At 41.6% G+C, this 20814-nt stretch overlaps 3 protein-coding genes across 5 annotated transcripts in view; 1 reads left to right on the plus strand and 2 right to left on the minus strand.

The window, feature by feature from the left end:
• crybg1a (crystallin beta-gamma domain containing 1a) overlaps positions 1-3574 on the minus strand; it is a 31406-nt gene extending 27832 nt beyond the window's left edge. Inside the window, exon 1 of the mRNA XM_078796342.1 lies at positions 3170-3574. Within this exon, the coding sequence (XP_078652468.1) occupies positions 3170-3486 (317 nt within the window). The 5' untranslated portion in view covers positions 3487-3574. The remainder of the gene's footprint in view (positions 1-3169) is intronic.
• A 3314-nt stretch (positions 3575-6888) lies between these two features.
• On the plus strand, positions 6889-7980 carry ccr6b (chemokine (C-C motif) receptor 6b). Its single transcript, XM_058090672.2, has one exon. The coding sequence runs from the start codon at positions 6889-6891 to the stop codon at positions 7978-7980; it is 1092 nt and encodes a 363-aa protein (XP_057946655.2).
• A 5654-nt stretch (positions 7981-13634) lies between these two features.
• The window catches only part of pxdn (peroxidasin), a 38448-nt gene continuing 31268 nt past the window's right edge, over positions 13635-20814 (minus strand). For 2 of the 3 annotated variants that reach the window (XM_058090951.2, XM_058090949.2), the window contains 7 exons: positions 20179-20675; positions 19961-20095; positions 19616-19824; positions 18112-18223; positions 17904-18036; positions 16985-17098; positions 13635-15734 (listed from right to left, as the gene is read on the minus strand). In XM_058090951.2, the coding sequence (XP_057946934.2) occupies positions 15600-15734; positions 16985-17098; positions 17904-18036; positions 18112-18223; positions 19616-19824; positions 19961-20095; positions 20179-20675 (1335 nt within the window). In that variant the 3' untranslated portion in view covers positions 13635-15599. The remainder of the gene's footprint in view (positions 15735-16984; positions 17099-17903; positions 18037-18111; positions 18224-19615; positions 19825-19960; positions 20096-20178; positions 20676-20814) is intronic. The other variant, XM_058090952.2, reaches the window with a different exon arrangement.

Here is a 20814-nt window from a genome sequence, read left to right on the forward strand (position 1 = left end):
AAAATGAAATTCATTTAAATATTACCCCCACATCCTCCCAGATCCAATTTACGGCCTTCAGTAGAAAAACTTTGGACATCCCCGATCTAATCAGAAAAATTCCAAGAGGTTTTCCTTTAGTACTGCATAGTGTTTTACCGAGAGGTCACACCTCCAAGCACCAACATAGTCAAATACTCCAGGATTTAGAAGCTGAAACAGGTTGAAAGTGAAAGTGTTTATGTGCATAATGGACTGAGATCCCTGGAGGTTAGTGGTCTGAAGTGTAGTCCATGGTTACATGCACACATCTGTTCACGCCTACTCATTCATGTACTTAAGTTCTGTATTTAGACCCCTTTATTATTGTGTTAGCACCTTTTAAGCAAGAATAAAAGGGCTTGTCACTCATAATCACCTGATATTATTTGGCTTAGAAAATAATAAGATCTTGTGTGTTGTGAAATTAATTCACCCTGGTTTGTTCCGGCAGGTGTGAACACACCTTTGTGTGGTGTAGACCATTACAGGATTGTTTGTGAGATGAACATGACCCCCACAGTATTTAACTCAGCTATTATTATTCCCAGAAAGCTTTTGTAGACGCGTTTGCTTTCTATGTCAGAATGCGGTAGGGCAGGCAAACTACCAGTATGTGTTGCACACGTTAATGTAGGTATGCAAAATAGTCTAAATGACACTTGAACTTGTGCTTTCTTCCTGTAGTTATAATGTGTAGAACGCACAAAAATCATTAGTGAAGAAATAAAATCCTGTTTTGTACTTTTGCTAAAATTGGATGACTCATGTCAATAAATTCCTACTTGGTTTCAAATTCTTAAACATTGGTATTAATCAATAATACTTTCTCATGTGGCTTGCTGTAACTCATTCATTAATTCATTCATTTTCTACCGCTTTTTCCTCACGTTGAGCCTATCCCAGCTGTCTTTGGGCGAGAGGCGGGGTACACCCTGGACTGGTTGCCAGCCAATCACAGGGCACATATAGACAAACAACCATTCACACTCACATTCATACCTATGGTCACCAATTAACCTAGCATGTTTTTGGAATGTGGGAGGAAACCGGAGTACCCGGAGAAAACCCACACATGCACGGGGAGAACATGCAAACTCCACACAGAGATGGCCGAGGGTGGAATTGAACCCTGGTCTCCTAGCTGTGAGGTCTGCGCGCTAACCACACAACCACCGTGCCGCCTGCTTGCTGTAACTAATTTATCTAATCAAATAGCCCTGCGATTGGCTGGCGACCATACCTGCAACCCTAGAGAGAATAAGTGGTAGAAAATAAATGAATGAATGAATGGTTCTGTCTGCGCCACACTTAAGTGTACCTTATATAGCTTTCACCTACGCCTGTTACAAGTCTGTCATTTTGTTGGCTTTGATAAATTGACATGTGCATGCACATTTGTGTGTGAAAAAGGGACAACAGCCACAGCTTCAAGAAGCACCCCATAGCTATCTCACTTAGCCAAAGTCAAAACACATTTTCATCAAACTTCCAGCCAAACCCAGGAACGTATAGACTGGGCCCGAGTGCTTCAGATTCAGGCGAGTGTCCAGGTTCCCACTGACAAGCTGCCCAGCTCAGACAAAAGCTGTTGATCTTTGGCAATCTCTGGCATGAGGAGAAGGGAGAAACTAGCCCCGGGAAACCAAAACAAACCGTATTCTGCATTCCTCATCACCACATACAGGAATTACTACCTCATCATCATTCATTCATTTTCTACCGCTTTTTCCTCACGAGGGTCGCGGGGGTGCTGGAGCCTATCCCAGCTGTCTTCAGGCGAGAGGCGGGGTACACCCTGGACTGGTCGCCAGCCAATCACAGGGCACATATAGACAAACAACCATTCACACTCACATTCCCCGTGCAGCCTTTAATCAGTTTTGCCCATTTAAAATGTACATATCTTCTGAAATTGTGAATATTTATTTCATTCATTCATTCATTTTCTACCGCTTTTTCCTCACGAGGGTCGCGGGGGTGCTGGAGCCTATCCCAGCTGTCTTCAGGCGAGAGGCGGGGTACACCCTGGACTGGTCGCCAGCCAATCACAGGGCACATATAGACAAACAACCATTCACACTCACATTCACCGTGCAGCCTTTAATCAGTTTTGTCCATTTAAAAATGTAAATATCTTCTGAAATTGTGAATATTTATTTATATGTGAATATTTTTCATTTGACTATATTTGACAAAAGTCATCCATGAAAGCTATTGTGTTTGTGTTTATATAAAAATAAGCTATTCACACTGACCAATGCTTTTCTAATATATTACTCTAACTACCAAGCCCAGGCGGCATGGTATAAAGTGGTTAGCACACAGGCCACACAGCTCGGAGACCTTGGTTCGATTCCCCCCTCGGCCATCTCTGTGTGGAGTTTGCATGTTTAGCAAGGGCACTGAGTTGGAAGTGAGCCACTATCCTACCAATGGGCTTCAACAAAACATGTTTTACACATGGTTCAGTCCACAAACTGGGGGTTTGAAGGTTTGAGTCATAAGTCTTGTCCTGTCCGAGTAAGCTTGGGCAAGATACTGTCAGCAACCAGAGCAATCTAACCTGTGGCTTAGTAAGAAGTATTTTTTTTACAGCGATGCACGATGCCCTGACATGTGACAAGACGCACATTTGAGCATTCTGAATTAACATGGAGAATTAGCAATGGGGCTGCACAGTGGACTTGTGCATAACATGTCGGCCTCACAGTCAGAAGACCGATGGTTTGAATCTCATAAAACCCACCTGTTTTCTGAATTTTTGTTTGGATACATGTGCACCGGGAATGACTGGTGACCCATCTAGGGTGTACCACGCCCCACACCCAAAGTCAGCTGGGATGGACTCCAGCTCACTGACCATCCTAATAGGACAAGTGGTATATACTATGGAGGAACGGAATGAGCTATGCTTTCACTGCAAGAAATGAGAGGAAGAATAAAGAAATCAATAATAGTGTTCATTTCTGAGTATTCACACCAGTGGTTCTTAATGTGGGTCAAGAGGCTGCTGTCAGACATGATAACCAATAGTTTGTTATACATTGCTTATGACTGTATAGATAATGTATATTGATGGCATGTGACACCTCATATGACAACATAATCAATGCCACAACAGTCAATGAGGAAGAAGTTAGTGACTTACATGTTGCTGCTGAAGCTGTCCAGTTCATCAGGAAATAACTCATCTCCTCCTCTGTCTTCTTTCTGTTTGGATTTCTTGCGTTTTAACTTGAACGACAACATCCGCCTTCCCTTCTTTTCTTTTGGAGTAATAAGCAAACCATCACCCGGCAATGTGGTGCTGTCACCGGGGCTGACAACACCTGGGCTGACCGGTGAATTCTTGGTGGTGGTTGCTCCATCTTTGACTGAGTCCGCCCGCTTCAACCCCTTGGCGTCTTTATCTGGTGATTTTATCTTGAACAGATTCTTGACTTTTAAAGTGCTGGACTTACTCATGGTGAACTGAGGCAAGTTGCCCTACTTTGTCGGTTGGAGGAGTGAACTACTGGGCGAACCTGCGGGGCGGGTTACCGTTCACTTCTAAACAAGCAGAGAAGCTCCCGCTCCCCAACAGGTGAGCATGAAATGGGCGGAGGTGGAAAGAACTTCAGGCTGTAACCTTCAAAATAAAACCCAATTGCACAGACTTATTCCACTTCAAAGTACATGCAAAAACAGTAGCGGTGAATAAAACACGAGTTTAAACACATATTTTATCGAATAAATAATTACATTGTCATAAGTTAAATATTGTACCTGCCTTTATTCAGCCTACAAATATACGTTTCAGGATATGCTTTTATTCCGAAGGCAAATAGCTTCCTCCTTGACAGCGTGCCAAGGACAATAAATCCCTTAACAATTCAACAATTTTTTTTAACGCTCATAATCCCTGTAATTATTCTATACAACGTTTTGATTGCAAGGCTTTCATTTTAAATACCCGTATTGTTGGCTGTTTTTTTTTTGTTTTGTTCTGCCTTTATGGAACAGGATCTTTCTGTTTAAGTGTGAGATTATGAAAACAGGAGGCAGGGGAGTTATGTACAGTACAGTATTTCTACAATGTTTTTTTTCAAAGTGCAACGCTCACTTTATCAAGTCACTGTTGTAATAGCTTCATCTGCTGGTCATATTAGGGAAGCACTTCACCATACTTACTGTATGAATGTAATAACTCTTTCAGTTTTTCAAAGACTATTGGTGTTTGTTCTTTCAAAAGTTTTTGTTTTTTTTTCTGATTGGTTTCTCTGACTGTTTGCCCTCTTCTTGATTTCTTGTGTTTTTGCATGTTTGTCACACTTAAATGTTTCAGATCACCAAACGAATTTCAATATTAGTCAATAACAACACAGCTGAACACAAAATGCAGTTTTATTATTAAGGGGGGGGGGGGGGGCAAACAAACTTACATAACCCAGTGTGGAAAAAGTGCCCCCCCCCCCCCCCCCCCCCCACACACACACACATATAAAAATGCATTTAATTGAGATATATTAAAATCTATCAGTCTGGAAAATTTTAGAAAGCAATTTCTACAGTTTTGGGACTCCAGCAAACCACAGTAAGAGCATTATCTACAAATGGTGAAAACATGGAACACTGGTGAACCTTCCCAGGAGTGGCCGGCCAACATTTAATGATATAAAGTTTCACTTAAAAACTGTATTTGGTGTTGAGTTGCATTCTCTGTGACTAATATTTACATTTCTTTGATGATCCAAAACGTTTTTTTTGTATTTTGACATTTTGCATTCTCATCTCGCTGTTTCACTCCTGCTCCATTTTGGTGAGTTTTTTTCTTATTAGCAAGTTTATTAGCATCTAAATTCAACCTACTTGTCAGGTTATATTGTAAGTGTCAATACATAAAATAAGTTCTGTTTATAAATCAATGTCATTTTTGTGAAGTACCTCTTCTAAAGGGGGAAAAAAACACAGTACAAATGAGATCACAAGCAGGAAGATGAAATAATCCCTCCTTCCTTTTTGACTGCATGCTTAGATCTGTGATAATAATCTCTGCTGCTCGACTGTTTCTTCATAAACACCTGAGTGCGTTCACTGGTGTGTTCTTCATCATTGACATCTGATTCAGAAAACTTCACTGGGCAGGAGTCGGATGGATTCAGAAGGTATGTTCCAGAAAATAGAATCAAATGTAGTGATTTGAAATCGTTAGCAATCAAAACTAAGCATTATTAATCTGTTTCATTGTATTCTATTACTTTGTGGTGTGTACTGCAGGTAGTGTCAATGTATTTAAAATATTGATATATATGAAAAATTACAGAGCAACTAAAGGTACACAATTTGTTCTCAAAATGTGCATTGTATAAAAGACAGCTTCCTTTTTCACTTCACTTCTACATGACTATCTTTGTTAAACACTAAAATGAGAACTTGATGAACTTTCCTATCAGGCATGAATGTGTTATGGAAAAAAAAAAAAAGATGTTTGCACTATTAAAGAGGGAAGCAAACGCCACAGCTCTCTGAGTGGCACAGATGAAATTTTGTTGTAATGTTTAATATCAATATTATGCTTTTTGTGAATTTTGAGAATGAGATTTTTTTAGGCCACTATGTTTTTTTCTGACTTCTAAAAACCCTCACTGATTGCAATCATCAGCATCTAAGATCAAACAAGTCAAAGTCTAACAACCTGCAGTCGCTTACTTGACTCAAGGGACAAAACTGCGTCACACACAACCAGAGGAAGAGGCAATCTGGAACAGATTGTGGTTTGCAGGTTTTGCTGACAGAAGTATTGTTTTACCAGAAATATGCGGTATCACCCAACCTCTATATTGAGGCTTTGTAACCAATGGCCCTCAGAGGGATAAGTGAAGCCCAGAAAATTGTCATCATAGTGATAATGATTTTGTATGGAATTGAAATTATGTGGGTGGATATGCACAATTAATTATCAACAAATTGCTGCCATTGAAAACAAAATAACAGATTGTAGGTTCTTTGGTATGAATGGTTGTTTGTCTATATGTGCCCTGTGATTGGCTGGCGACCAGTCCAGGGTGTACCCCGCCTCTCGCCCAAAGACAGCTGGGATAGGCTCCAGCATAGCCCCGCGAATAGTGAGGATCATCCATAAAAAATGGATGGATGGGGGCTCTTTGATTCATTCATTCATTTTCTACCGCTTATCCTCACAAGGGTCGCGGGGGTGCTGGAGCCTATCCCAGCTGTTTTCGGGTGAGAGGCGGGGTACACCCTGAACTGGCTGCCAGCCAATCACAGGGCACATATAGACAAACAACCATTCATACCAAAGAACCTACAATCTGTTATTTTGTTTTCAATGGCAGTAATTTGTTGAAAATCAAACAACCATTCACACTCACATTCATACCTATGGACAATTTGTAGTCACCAATTAACCTAGCATGTTTTTGGAATGTGGGAGGAAACCGGAGTACCCGGAGAAAACCCACGCATGCACGGGGAGAACATGCAGACTCCACACAGAGATGGCCGAGGGTGGAATTGAACTAGGTTGAGCTAACCACTCATTCACCGTGCAGCAGGTTCTTTGATTATTAGTCGTAAAATACTGAATGGATTTCAATAATTGGTTTCAAAATGTCTGATGAAAACCAAATGATTCTTTATGTATAAGCAAATATTTTCATAGTTAGAGCATTGAATACCTGTTTGTAACCTTCTAAATACATTGTACCATTATTAGAGCCCTCAAGACATGAAATAACACCCCCATAGTCACTTTTACGCTCATATTACCCAATATAACCCCAAATTTTCCATGTATAGTATTGTACTAGTACTGTATATTGCACATATCTGCTGTTAAAAAGATTTTCTTCCACAGGGTTGACCATAATGTCTACAGAGTCTTCATACTACGATTACGATTATAACGGCACTAAAGATGATCCAGACATCAGGCTGTGCAACCTCGATCCAAACCCCACGGAAGTCATCACACAAACTTACATGCACTCCCTCATCTGCGCCTTCGGCCTGGTCGGCAACATTCTCGTCGTGATCACGTATATATTCTACAAAAGAAGCAAGACCATGACGGACGTCTACCTCGTCAATGTGGCCGTGGCGGACCTGACCTTTGTGCTGGCCTTGCCTTTCATCATATACAACGAGCAGCACCGTTGGATCATGGGTGCTGTGGTCTGCAAGGTGCTGAGGTCAGCCTACAGCATCAACCTGTACAGCGGGATGCTCCTGCTGGCGTGCATCAGCGGTGATCGTTACGTTGCTATCGTTCAGGCCAGGCGCTCTTTCGGGACCCGTTCCAGTTCTTTAATGTACAGTCGCGTCATCTGCTCGGTCGTGTGGGTTAGCGCTGCGGCGTTAACAGCGCCCACGCTCATCTACACCGAGTGCTTTGAAGAGACCAGTTTCGGGGCCGAGGCGGCGTCTGTTGTGTGTCAGCTATCTTTCAGTACCGATGAGACGGCAAAGTTAATCAAAGTGCTTATTCCCAGTCTTCAGATGGCCATCGGATTTCTGCTGCCCCTGTTGGTGATGATGTTCTGCTACTCCTGCATTACGTGCACGTTGATGCGAGCGCAGAGTACTCAGAGGCATAAAGCCATACGTGTAGTTTTAGTCGTGGTTGTCGTCTTTGTTATTTGTCACCTTCCGTACAATGTGGCTTTGCTCAACCACACACTGTCCCTTTTTACAATGAGGGGTTGTAAGGCGGAAATGCTAAAACTCCAAGTTCTGGGGATTTCTAAAAATATAGCCTACCTGCACTGCTGTCTTAATCCCATCCTCTATGCTTTCATTGGCTCCAAATTTAGGAGCCACTTCAGGCAAATAGCCATGGATTTATGGTGCTTTGGTAAAAAGTACATCTACTCGGCTCGCTCGTCACGTGCCATGTCAGATACCCGCATCTCAGGCTTTAAGTCTTCAGATAGATCCAACTTGTCATCGTTCAGTGTGTGATAACTTTATAAAAAAAAAAAATACAGGATGCATTATGTAGTTAAGTTTATGTGAAAGGGCAGCTAAATATATGTCAAAAAAGGTAATTACCTTGGTTAGTGTACGCCTCGGTTAGCGTGTTTATACGCCCGAATTTTGCCTCAGTTTACATATATTTTCCAGTTAGTGTACAATATGGAGTGTGACTACAACTGTGTTCTTAATGTATTTTAAAAAAAAAAATAATCACAAAATGCATAACGGGCGGCACGGTGGTTGAGTGGTTAGCGTGCAGACTTCACAACTAGGAGACCAGGGTTCAATTCCACCCTCGGCCATCTCTGTGTGGAGTTTGCATGTTCTCCCCGTGTATGCGTGGGTTTTCTCCGGGTACTCCGGTTTCCTCCCACATTCCAAAAACATGCTAGGTTAATTGGCGACTCCAAATTGTCCATAGGTATGAATGTGAGTGTGAATGGTTGTTTGTCTATATGTGCCCTGTGATTGGCTGGCCACCAGTCCAGGGTGTACCCCGCCTCTCGCCCATAGACAGCTAGGATAGGCTCCAGCATCCCCCGCGACCCTCGTGAGGAAAAAAGCGGTAGAAAATGAATGAATGAATGAAAAAGGTAATTACCTTGGTTAGTGTACGCCTCGGTTAGCGTGTTTATACGCCCAAATTTTGCCCCAGTTTACATATATTTTTCCAGTTAGTGTACAATATGGAGTGTGACTACAACTGTGTTCTTAATGTATTTTTAATTTTGTTTTTAAATCACAAAATGCATAACACTGTCGCCTGTCTATGACGTCATCAGCTGGTGGCTAGCTCTTTGCTAACTAGCACAGTTGCGCCACAAGTCTCTGCCTTTCTTTTCATTATGGCTGTAAAATAATACACAATGAAGCCATCGCTTTGATAAAGAAGATGAAAAGTTCAGATGTCCAATGGCACAAATTGTTTTGGTTCGAAGAAAAATTTTAAAGCTCTGAATTATTTTTAATTTAATATGTATGTTTTCTTATTGGTTTGTACTTTTCTTTCTTTGTATTGATGTTCTCAATAAATTGGTACTTCTATAATTATAACTACATAATAATGGCAATTTATGTAATGGTCCACCAATCTCGGTATGGCTATACTGTAAATAGCGTAATGGGAAAATGTATATTTTACAGGTATAACATAGGTGACGCATTATCTTATAGCCTTTTGGGCATACGTCACCCTTGTAATACCTCTTACTTCCACTAGATGTCCTCAGTAAGCTTTGTTGGTTACTTTTAGGTTTTTGACTTGCATTCAGTGTGTTTTATTTTGTCATAAATGAAAATATTATGCTCATAGATAGATCTAGCTATGTATGTGCCTTAATATCCTGCAAACCAAGCACTGTACTGTATTTAATATTGAATTAAACAGCACTGCCCCAAAAAAAACCCAATAATGGTGATTAATTATGTGGTATGAGGCACAAATCTGTCCATTGTCCATGGAACTAGCCCTCCGTGGATTTATGTGTATTTTTCTTCATGCATCAGTCCCCCCTATCTGTCCAGTCATAAGTCCAAACTATTATGCAGCCATCTATTTTGCCATGTGTTCACCCAGCCGTTCGTCCATCGTTCCACTGTCCAGTCCATGTCTACATGTGCGCATCCGTCTGTCAGTCCCTGCATGCCTTCGATTGGCCGGTACTGTATATTGATCCTTGCATGTGTCCGTCTATTCCATTTCCTGTTCATCCATGCATCTACGTCCTTGTGTCCACCTAAGCGTTCTTTGTTCATAAAGCCTTTCAGTCCAGATGTCCATTGTTCCATTTTTTTTTCAATCATATGTATGTTACTGGGCTGCACGGTGGTCGAGTGGTTAGCGCACAGACTTCACAGCTGGGAGACCAGGGTTCAATTCCACCCTCGGATATCTCTGTGTGGAGTTTGCATGTTCTCCCTGTGCATGCATGGATTTTCTCCGGGTACTCCGGTTTCCTCCCACATTCCAAAAACATGCTAGGTTAATTGGCGAAATCCAAATTGTCCATAGGTATGAATGTGAGTGTGAATGGTTGTTTGTCTATATGTGCCATGTGATTGGCTGGCGACCAGTCCAACGTGTACCCCGAAGACAGCTGGGATAGGCTCCAACACTGAATGAATGAATCTGTCCATTGGTTCATGTATCTAATTGTCCATCTAGCTATCCATATTTCATCCCTCTATCCGTGTCGATCTTCTGCCAGTTTCTCTATTCTTACAGTACATCCTCCCATGTATCCGACTTCCTGTCCACCCAATAGCCATCATCCATATGTCCCTTCTTTGTTCATCCATTCTTACAGGCGTATAATTGTCAAAAACGCCTATTCATCCTTTACTTGCATCTCTCCATCCAACCGTCCACTCATCCATTGGACATGTTTCCATCGAGCAATCACTTTGTGTCTGTACACCCGACCATCCATCTAGGAACTGTCCTGTCCTGTCCATAGTACATCCATGTATCCCTCGTCCGTCGCTAATCCAACCATTTTTGTTGCATCCACTTATTCTTCCATCCATGCACCTCAAACAATGTATTAATGCCTAGGATATACGTATATGATTGTTTGCATATCTTCATAGAATAACACCTTGCAAAGGAGCCTTTCACTTATGATTTAGACAAAAAACTCAGTTACTCAGATTAAAATGAACAAAGCATTATTAGAGCCCTGTAGACATGACAAAACACGACTATAGTCACATTTATACTTTTTTTATTTACAACATATTGCGCAACTGCAGGGTCTTGAGACACATGCTAACTCGCAAACTAGACTAGCAAGCGACCTAAACGGTAGCCTTCAAGTTATTTCCTTTAAACTTAAATAGCCAAAAACTTACCACTTCCACATGGATAGGGAGGATAACTATTAACAGTTATTTAACCTTTAACATGAACATTAATCAAACGTAATAATATTTTCTGGGTACATGATACCATACAGCATCCATATCAAACTTGCGCGGGCCGAACTAACATTAAACTTTTATATCAAGGCGGGGGCCTCAAACTAGTGTCCTGCGGGCCACATTTGGCCCGCGGGCCGCGTGTTTGAGACCCCTGATGTAAAGCTTGTAGCTGACCTAAGCGTTCACCTCTCTCATTGACTTCAACAAAGCATTGAACATGCAGTATGTTTGGATTTCGGCGTCTCAGCAAATCCCGGTCATTTAGAGAAGTAATTTGTCCGCGTTGTAGAAATGTAATCCTTTTTCGTGTCAAAGTGCTCGTGCATGGGAACATACATTCCTTCCCCGAGCCAGCTTGGTTCCCCCCCATTAGTTGGCTCATTTTAGGTCCAAAGCAGAGCTGATAAGGGCTCCTGGCAGCTAGAGGATTATCATGCTGGGTCAGACTGTACCCCGCTGCTCTCCACCAAGGAATGCAAAGCAACCAGTCGCTCGGTCACGCACTGACGAGTCAACCATCTGCCAGTCAGTCAATCAGCCAGCAAGGCCCTTTTCAGATTAATTCGATTTTTTTTATCAGCTAATATTATATGTGTGAAGTATTCTTTGTTTCTTTCTCTGTAAAAGATCCTTTTCTCCTTGCATCTGTTGACTGTCAGTGACAGGATATGCTCTGTTTTGGCTATTAAGATTAATGGATCTGGGAACAGACTTTGGTATTTTGATACTGAGCTGCCCCAAGGGGGACAAGGGGGGGTCAAATGTTGCACTCTGTTTGGTGCTGAATTACAGATGTAGATGGAATCAGTGAGACAAACAAACAACAAGACATGCTTGATGTTGGGTACTAGATTTAGGAATATCAAAAAAAATGACACGGGTTGCACGGCGGTCGATTGGTTAGCGCTCAGGCCTCACAGCTAGGAGACCTGAGTTCAATTCCACCCTCGGCCATCTGTGTGTGGAGTTTGCATGTTCTCCCCCGTGCATGCGTGGGTTTTCTCCGGGTTCTCCGGTTTCCTCCCGCATTCCAAAAACATGCTAGGTTAATTAGCGACTCCAAATTGTCCATAGGTATGAATGTGAGTGTGAATGGTTGTTTGTCTATATATGCCCTGTGATTGGCTGGCGACCAGTCCGGGGTGCCCGAAGACAGCTGGGATAGGCTCCAGCATACCCACGACCAAAGTGAGTATAAGCGGCATAGAAAATGGATGGATAGATGGAAAAAAATTAAAGGAGCCTATCCCAGCTGGAGCCTATCCCAGCTTGGCCTATTTGTAGTCGCCAATTAACCTAGCATGTTTTTTTTTGGAATGTGGGAGAAAACCCACGCATGCGCGGGGAGAACATGCAAACTCCACACAAAGATCACCAAGGGTGGAATTGAACTTGGGTCTCCTAGCTGTGAGGCCTGCACGCTAACCACTCCAACACCGTGCAGCCGAGAGAGGAAATGAAAGGTGAAATATATGACCTGATATGAATGATGCGCATCTGTGTGAAACATACCGCTAATAATTTTGGTTGGCTTTGTTTCCTGGAAGACAGTTTAACATGAAAAACACACACTGTTAAATGCATATGAGAATATTTGTCATATACACCCCTCATATCAACAATAGAATACTTGCATCTACCAAGCAGGACTTGTAAATCACCAGCAATCACATGCTTTATGGACTGTGTGAGTTTGTGTGTCAAGAGACATGAGCGTGAATTGTGCTTACATTTCTCCCACACACACACTCACACACACACACTCAGGGTCATGGCTGCAGTCCCAAGACGCATCAACCAATTCCCCGACTAGTGGGACATCGCTTGTAGCCGTCTTTCATTGGTCTAACTGTGGAAATAAGAATGATGTTCCACCTGTCAGTGGAAAGAAATTCCTTAAAGCTCACAACTTCGATGCCTCGATGAAATTCCCATATGTCATTAAAGTGGGAATTGGGATGATTCGGTTTAACAGCCTGGCTGCACTAGTTTGTCCTGACAATAAACAAAAGAGACTTTTTAAATGTGAAAAAAACACCACCTGCATTTGTGATTGTGTGTGTGTGTGGGGGGGGGGGGGGTGAAGAAGCACACATGGTGTGGAATAGACATAATACTCAGCAAAGGAGGTCTCTTGTTGTGGGGGTGATAATGTATTTTCCGGCCTGTTTAAGAGAGGAAGTTTTTTTTTATCTGCACAGCAACTGGAAACCTCATTTTCTGGCTGTTTTCCATCTCGGACCTTTGTCTCAGCCGTGGACCAAAGTTTAATTTCAGAGGTGTGGGGGACACAACCGGCTTGAGTTGGGGAAAGGGAGTGCAACCACAAACGCACAGACCCACAAATGCTACGTTGTGTTAAATGAACATGTGTACGACTAACAGAGTAAGAAAAACACCCACTTGCAAGCACCCTTTTAATGAGGCTGATGCAAATGGGAAAATATGTTGTCTTGCTGGAAATTACATAACGATCATGTTCGTTGAACACTTGGAAGGGGGACGGGGTTTACACAACACATTCACCGAAAATCTCAAGTCATCAAATTAAAGTCAGAGTCAAGTCCAGAGTCATTAATCCAAGACGAGTTGCAAGTCTTTGATGATATTGTCGAGTCTAAAGTCATCATAATTATGATTCGAGTCGACATAAAAATATTTTTTAAGCCTTCATAAGTCGTACATAAGAACCAAAAGACATTAAAAACTGAAATGTGGCTTATTTTTTATTATTACTGTTGAGAGGCATACATTACAGTGCAAACCATTCTTTGGCAAACATACAATACAAATGTCATGATAGGTACTAGTAGACTGCACTGACCACTAGTGAAAGGGACAGTGTTGGTAAGGCATGTTCAGTCTTGCAAAACAGTGCATTCCATTGACACTCGGGAGTTAGTTAAGACGGGAAAAAGGGTAAAAAAAAAAAAAAAAACAAAACAAACCAACACCATTTTTTTCCCAGGTAACAGACGTCACAGTGCTTTGGCACCCAACTTTGAAACTTGGTGCCAAATTGCATTTTGCTGTTAATGAGCTAAGGGGACGCACATTTTGGATTATGAATCAAAACACTACATTCAGTACAACTAACACATATCGCAGGTCTTGTGAGACTACATAGGGCCTATTTGCCGGTGCAGGTAAATATATATAACTGTAAACTCACAGTTTCATGTAAAAACCTGTCCTGAATGGAACATTCCAGATGGTATTATTTCGGTTTAATGACAGATGCTTGCTTTGGACGTTGCCGCATAAAGAAAAACAATGGAGGGGAACACTGCGGCTGCTTTGCAACAAAACAGGAAGACAAAAACAGGTTTTTTTTTTGTTTTACATAAGTGAGCTGGTGCATATGCCTTAATGAGCGTCAGTCACCTAATTTAATACATGTGTACAAGCAAGTCTGATCGCATGTGGTAAGACTATGGAGGAAACATGTTTTCATTGTCACTCTATCCCAATGGTCTGCAACCCTTCCCACCTCACATATGGCTTCCATTATGGCGGAATGAGGGTCATAGGGTTAAAGAAGCCTGCGCTAAGCAGCGTGTTCTGCTCAATGACGTAACGCAGCTGCGAACGGAGTTTGGGCAATTCTCTCGAAAGGGGACTCTCAACCGGGGGCAATACACCCACTTGAAGTGAACACATGATCAAACATTTCATGTCAATTTGGCAATAGAATGTATGCAATTTGTAATCCAGTGCTGCAGGCCCAAGGCAGTAAAGGAGAATAGTCAACAGTAATCATTGCAGTCCTTCAGTTATGAGTAGTGTGGACTAAAGACACCAAGATAAATATTGCCGTGGTAGATTGAACAGCACCACAGATGAAACCACACCTTTAACATGGTTTCATACGTATATATATATATATATATATATATATATATGTTTATAACTAACATTTGGCTTTTGTAGAAAATATTACAGGAAAATACTGGGACAAAGTTCACAATATGACGGTCGGCAGTAATCAGTAGATATCTCTTATTTTTTTTGCATTAGAATTTTCCATAGGGCTTCACATTATGTTCATTTGTATAAAAAAAGAACAAAAAAAATGCATTGTTATAACAAGAATAAAAGACATAAAGCACCTTAGATAAAAAGATCTAACTATTTATAAAAAGGCATTTACATCGAATAAAATGATCTTCTCAATTGTGATTTTGCATTAAAAAAAGGCAGATACCAAGTGGATATAGTTTGCTTTATGATACAAAAGGCAATACTTTGAAGGTATTTAGTGATTAATTCATTCATAACAAGGGGTAAAATAGCACCAGTTTTTGGCATCTCTAACCTGAGAAATGTTTGTGAGCAAACAAAAATGGCTGCCTCCTCTCAATCAACTTCCCTTTCCTGCAAGTTGATGGCAAAGCACCCTGTTATGTGACACCAAAAGGGGGCCAAATAGCCTAAATTGTTGCACTGCAAAGGGAGCATTCATCCGTCTCTCGGAGCAGAGGAGAGTCCCGGAGGAGGCAACAATAACAAAAATAACCAAACCCTCTCCCCTGTTCAAAAATGAATAAAAGTGAACAAAAAAAAAAATTGAGGCTATTGGGTGTTTTGAGGCTACTGGTGGCCACAGACACCTTCAAGAGTCTCCTCTCCGTGGCTGTCTGACTGTTTCAGACACTAAGAGTGGGATTGACGGCAGGTCCTGAGGCTTATTCATGGATGCTGTTTGCTTTTTGCCCCTCGGCTACATCAAGACACACGGGGCAGCAGGCGCCTTTTAGCTTGACAGGCTGTTTGCACCGAGCTGGCGGACAAGACTCCACAAAGCAGGTGACCCTGGCGTCCTGCGGCGACAAAGAAAGGGCAAACGGGTAGGTTACCTGATGAGATTAGACCGGATGAAAGGTTCCCTATGGTCACGACTGGGAACAAAAGAACTAGAGCGGGGAGTGGAACCTCAAAAGTTGAAAATCGGAGGAATCTAAGCAAGCACTTCTTGGGAAAAATATGTTTTAAAACAGTTTGAGGGCGGCACGGCGGTGGCGAGTGGTTAGCGCGCAGGCCTCACAGCTAGGAGACCAGGGTTCAATTCCACCCTCAGCCATCTCTGTGTGGAGTTTGGGTTAATTGGCGACTCCAAATTGTCCATAGGTATGAATGTGAGTGTGAATGGTTGTTTGTCTATATGTGCCCTGTGATTGGCTGTAGGATTCCTTATTTATAAATGTAATATTTTTGCAGCAAGAACATCTAAATCCTGTTCACAACCTTCGAAACATGGTTTCTAAACATTATTATAGCCCTCTAGGTATACAATAACATTCCTATAGTCATCTCTACACTCATATGTCTACTATATTGTGTAATAAGAGAAAATAAGCAATTTAAGACATAAAAATAAATGCTTTTGTGGAGGTTTATACTTCAAGGTCACTGATTGGCTCATTTCACTGTCAATCAAATAGGGATTCCTTCTCAGAGAGATCGTCCAATTGTCATGACGAAGACAAGCGCCCAGGCCAGCCCACTCCTCCATAGACCGCCCCATGGGTGGGACAAAACAAAGCCCAGCATTTAGCCAATGACCGTCCACCTTCGTGCAGTGGAACAACCCACCCCATCGGAGTCAGTATGAGAAGTTAAGTCGTCATGTCAGTTACCTGTGATAAGTCGCTGCTTCTGAAGGAAAGATGAAGGTATTCTAGAGCATATTTAGTCAATGAACTATACACAATTTAGGGGAAATCGAGCTTCCCTTGACAATCTTGGAGCAATCGCCACAGCTGTATTATCAACATGACAACCCACTACAATACAATATACCATAAAAGACATTACGTATATAGGACGGACAAAATGACCATGTTACCATTACAGTTTGGATACAAAGTCAGATACAGTAATGTCACAGCTTGAGTCACTATGGAATTAAAATCCCTTTCTGTTAATTGTAATGGCATCTCATCTATTTTTTCGTTTCAATATTGTTAACAATTTAGCTTTGGTGGAGGTCTGTGCTCTATTAAGTGACATTCTAATTATAAGTGGCCATTCGAATCTTGTTTAAATGGCCTATGCTGCATTCCTAACCTACCTTGCAATGACATTGTGTGCATGGGTCCTCTTTCCACTGCTCTCCATCCGTCCGCTCATGAAGGTTTCTGTCAGTGCAGTCAGTCTTGCTCAGACGGGCTTCCAGTCGTTTAATCTGAAAAATGTGACAGATGTGACTAAGAATTGGGCTACTAGTTTCTTGCATGGTTGTTGACTTAACTGCTGCCAGTAATGTATTTTAGATTAAAAAATATACATATTGTTAAGTATATATGTTAAGTACTTTGACCAGGCCCGTCAGAATCCAGAGAGCTGGCCCATGTCACATTCATGCTGTATTTTTTTTTTAGCTAATCAGACATTGTATCTTCAGGCACTTAACATGGGCTCCACTGACTTTCATAAAGCAGGTGAGAAACACGATGGAATTCAAGAAACATATCCTAGCAAAAGTATGAAAGCATAGCATCTACAAAAGGTAGGGACCTCTAACTTAAAACGTATACTATTATTTCTTAGCGGAATAATTAATTTGTTTTACTGATTAAATAAGCTTCAACACAGTTTTATGATGTTGCAATGAAAGTGTTTCTGTATACTGATATGCAGTTTGATGCATAACACTTTGCACAGCATAGTTCAGAGGCCTGCACTTACATAAAACTCTAGTCACTTAAAACACTTTTGCACTGATGCCATTATTCATTTACAGTGGCAGTGATAATGTACGTCTGTAGCCACAGCAGCCCTGGGGTAGACAGAAACTGCCAATTCAAGCCAACCAATTCAGACCACCAACCAGGCATTCATCCACATTTATACATTAGTGTAAGGGACGAAAGATAGACGCAAGGTGGGTGAAGTGTCTTGACCAAGTGCAACTTCCTCTACCTTCTTGTATGCCATACAGGTACTATGATTACCCAACCTACAGAATGTCAATCAATCCAGACACGTACCTGTCTTCGTAAACTTTTGATCGTCTTCTGCATGTCAGAGACAAAGTCCTGGAAGTCGTTGATTGAGGGTTCAGTGCTTTTTTTGGGAGTCACAGTGACATTGATGAGGCTTTCTCGGGTTTGCTCCATGGGACTGCAAAATGTTGAAAGAAATTTAAAAAAGAGCTACTCGGTGAACATGCGTGTTTACTTAGCAACCCAGGATTACCTGTTTTGTTTGATGTTGTCGATAGGTTTACTGTCCTTGTAGCTGTACTCTGCTGACCTGCGCCCCCTAAAGTGGTAGGACAGTGCGTTGAACTGACCCTTGGTTCTGCAATCTGGGGGGTGTCAAAAACAACAACACACACCACGGTTGACTTAAAGCAACAAACAATAACGGTTGTGCATAGCAGTATAACATTTTTTATATTTAGTATGTTTCAACCAGGTTCTTCTGCAAGTATTCATCAGAATAAGTATTTGGACATGTAAAGGAAGTGAAAGCCTGTCCTGTCTTGGTAGTGGGACGTTTGTCATCTTGAAGCACTTCGGGAGTCTGGAAAGACGGCATATAAATCCCATCCATTACTAGAATTACTATTATTTAATAATCCTATGAAATAATTTGTAAAATAGATATTTGTACAGCGCATCACAGGAAACCAAGACGAATATTCCCACTCTGTTTTGGCTTTATTCATCTACATTTTCATGGTGCCAAGCATTCTGTAGACATTCTTTAAATATTCTGATAAAGCTAAGGAAGGAAGCACCATTACCTGCAGTACGTTGTATTGCCCTTTTATGTAGCAGACGCCATTGTTTATACGACTATCTAGAGATAACAAGACTTCCTGTCCTGTTCTGATAGTGAGGCATGACCACACTAAGCCACTGGTACATACAGTGCAGAACAGATGTATTACACTGCCACCCAAATTAAGATTTATGTCAAATCTGCCCTGAATTAACCTTGGCAACAACAAAAACATGTTTTCTTTCTGGTGATTACGTTACCTTCCACGCTGCATGGAGACTGGCTAGTTGGCTGAGACAAACATGCCATGGCTGAGATCAAGTGGACATTTTTTTTTGTCGTCTTTTGTCTTTTGTCGTTTGTATTTCTTCTGCAATACGTTTGTAACACTTTCTTAAGATTAGAATAAGTAAATGATAAAGGCTATTTAGGAAAAAACAACAATTAGAATAGAATATAATTAGATAGACTCCCTTTATTGTCATTGCACAAAAACACAGTAGTGAAATTGCCAACGAAATGTCGTTGCCTGGCTCCCATATAATAACAGACACAAAAGAAGATAAGTAATAATAAATAATAATAATAATAATAATGTGGAGAATAAATAGATAGAATAGACACCAAATATGAACAACATAATGTAAAGTGCAGCGTGAACAGTAAATTGCCCAAATTTAAATAATTTAAATAAATAATAATAATGTAAGTAAAGGTCTTGCACTTCTTCGTCAAAGGGCTTTGCTCTGCAGAATTCGCCTGCTGACTATTTGATCAAAGGAGGGACGTTTTCCTGACCTCTCAGTGACCAGGGAACTGCATTATTCAGTAATAATGTAGTTTTCCAATGTAGTAATAAGTAAGGGCCGTCCGGATGATACTTTTTAAATATATTAATGGAAGTTATTTGTTTAAATATGGACCTAGCTGAATGAATATGGTTTTAAATTGAATCAGGTGTGATTTGCATTACCTTCGCAGCAGTCTTGCCACATGCGCAGGTCAATCTGTGGGATGTCATCGCAGCTGCCATAGCCATGCGGAACCTCTGCTACCCTGAAGATATCATGCTGGACTCGAGTGATGTTATCTCCGTTGTCACACAGTACCCGAGACAAAGAGGCCTGTTTCAACTGGGTCAGCTGGGCGGGAGTGAACACGCCCGGGTTTTCATACCAGAATCTGCACGTGATAGGGAAAGTAAATGGGAGGTGTCGTGCATAGCAACATCTAATAACTAAACTACAGTTTCCAGCAAATCTTGTCCACATTTAGGTTTGTTATTCTTTCACATTTTCAAAACAATATTTTTGTCTACCTGTCTCCATTTCGGAGGCGTTTGAACTGAGATGCCAGCAGACACATGAGGGTAGGTCCGAGTCTACTGCCGGGAACCAGGTCTTCAGCCATCAGGGCAGGGAACAGGTCGACATTCAGTGGAGTTCCATACAACCTATCACACAGTAAACAATGTGTAAAGGTATAAATAGATAAATCCACAGATTATTGGGTTACATTGAAAGTTTATAAATTCACCTCTGCAATTTTTCTCTGACACTGGGATTCTTAATTTCGTTCCTCAAATCCTCAAAGCTCTGAGCGGATGTCAAGTTACAGAACGTCCTGTAATCATTATATGGTGGTATGCCATGATCTCTTCCACGTTGTATGTTCATGGCTGCCAGGTCCAACGCTACAGCGTGGGCCATAGAAAACAACCTCTCTGTCAGCTCTGTATTGAGTAGCTGCGAGGAGACTCGCATTTTACCCGCCACGCCAAAGAGCCCGCGAAGCAGTGGGTCAATGCCACCCTCGTTCACGATGCGAAAGGGGGAGAAGAAGGCCCGGTGCAGGGAGATGTGACCTTGGGGAATGGGCTGGAAGTCCTCATCCAACCTGTAGAGTATCGGGTTAATGAGGGTGTGCCCGAAGCGGAATGCCGCAGTGGCGAAAGCATTGAGGATGCCCGCGTTAATATTGGGGTCATAACCTGTGTACGGCCCAATCATCTTCATGCCTGCCTCGCCTAGGATCTAGAAGACAGAAAGAAGACTCATCAGCTGTGCTACTGGTATCAGATACAGTGGAACCTTGGTTTTTCTACTCTCTATTTGTACTTGAGGGTTGAGTTCAACAAAAAATATTGGTTACTGTGCGGCCAAAGAATGTGTC

Source organism: Doryrhamphus excisus, linkage group LG14 (assembly GCF_037039965.1).
Source record: "Doryrhamphus excisus strain RoL-2023G ecotype Guam linkage group LG14, RoL_Dexc_Guam_v1.1, whole genome shotgun sequence".
NCBI lineage: Eukaryota > Metazoa > Chordata > Actinopteri > Syngnathiformes > Syngnathidae > Doryrhamphus > Doryrhamphus excisus.

What these genes read in the sequence shown, in the direction of transcription:
- ccr6b (XM_058090672.2), top strand. Translation starts at nt 6,889, where the DNA reads ATGTCTACAGAGTCTTCATACTACGATTACGATTATAACGGCACTAAA.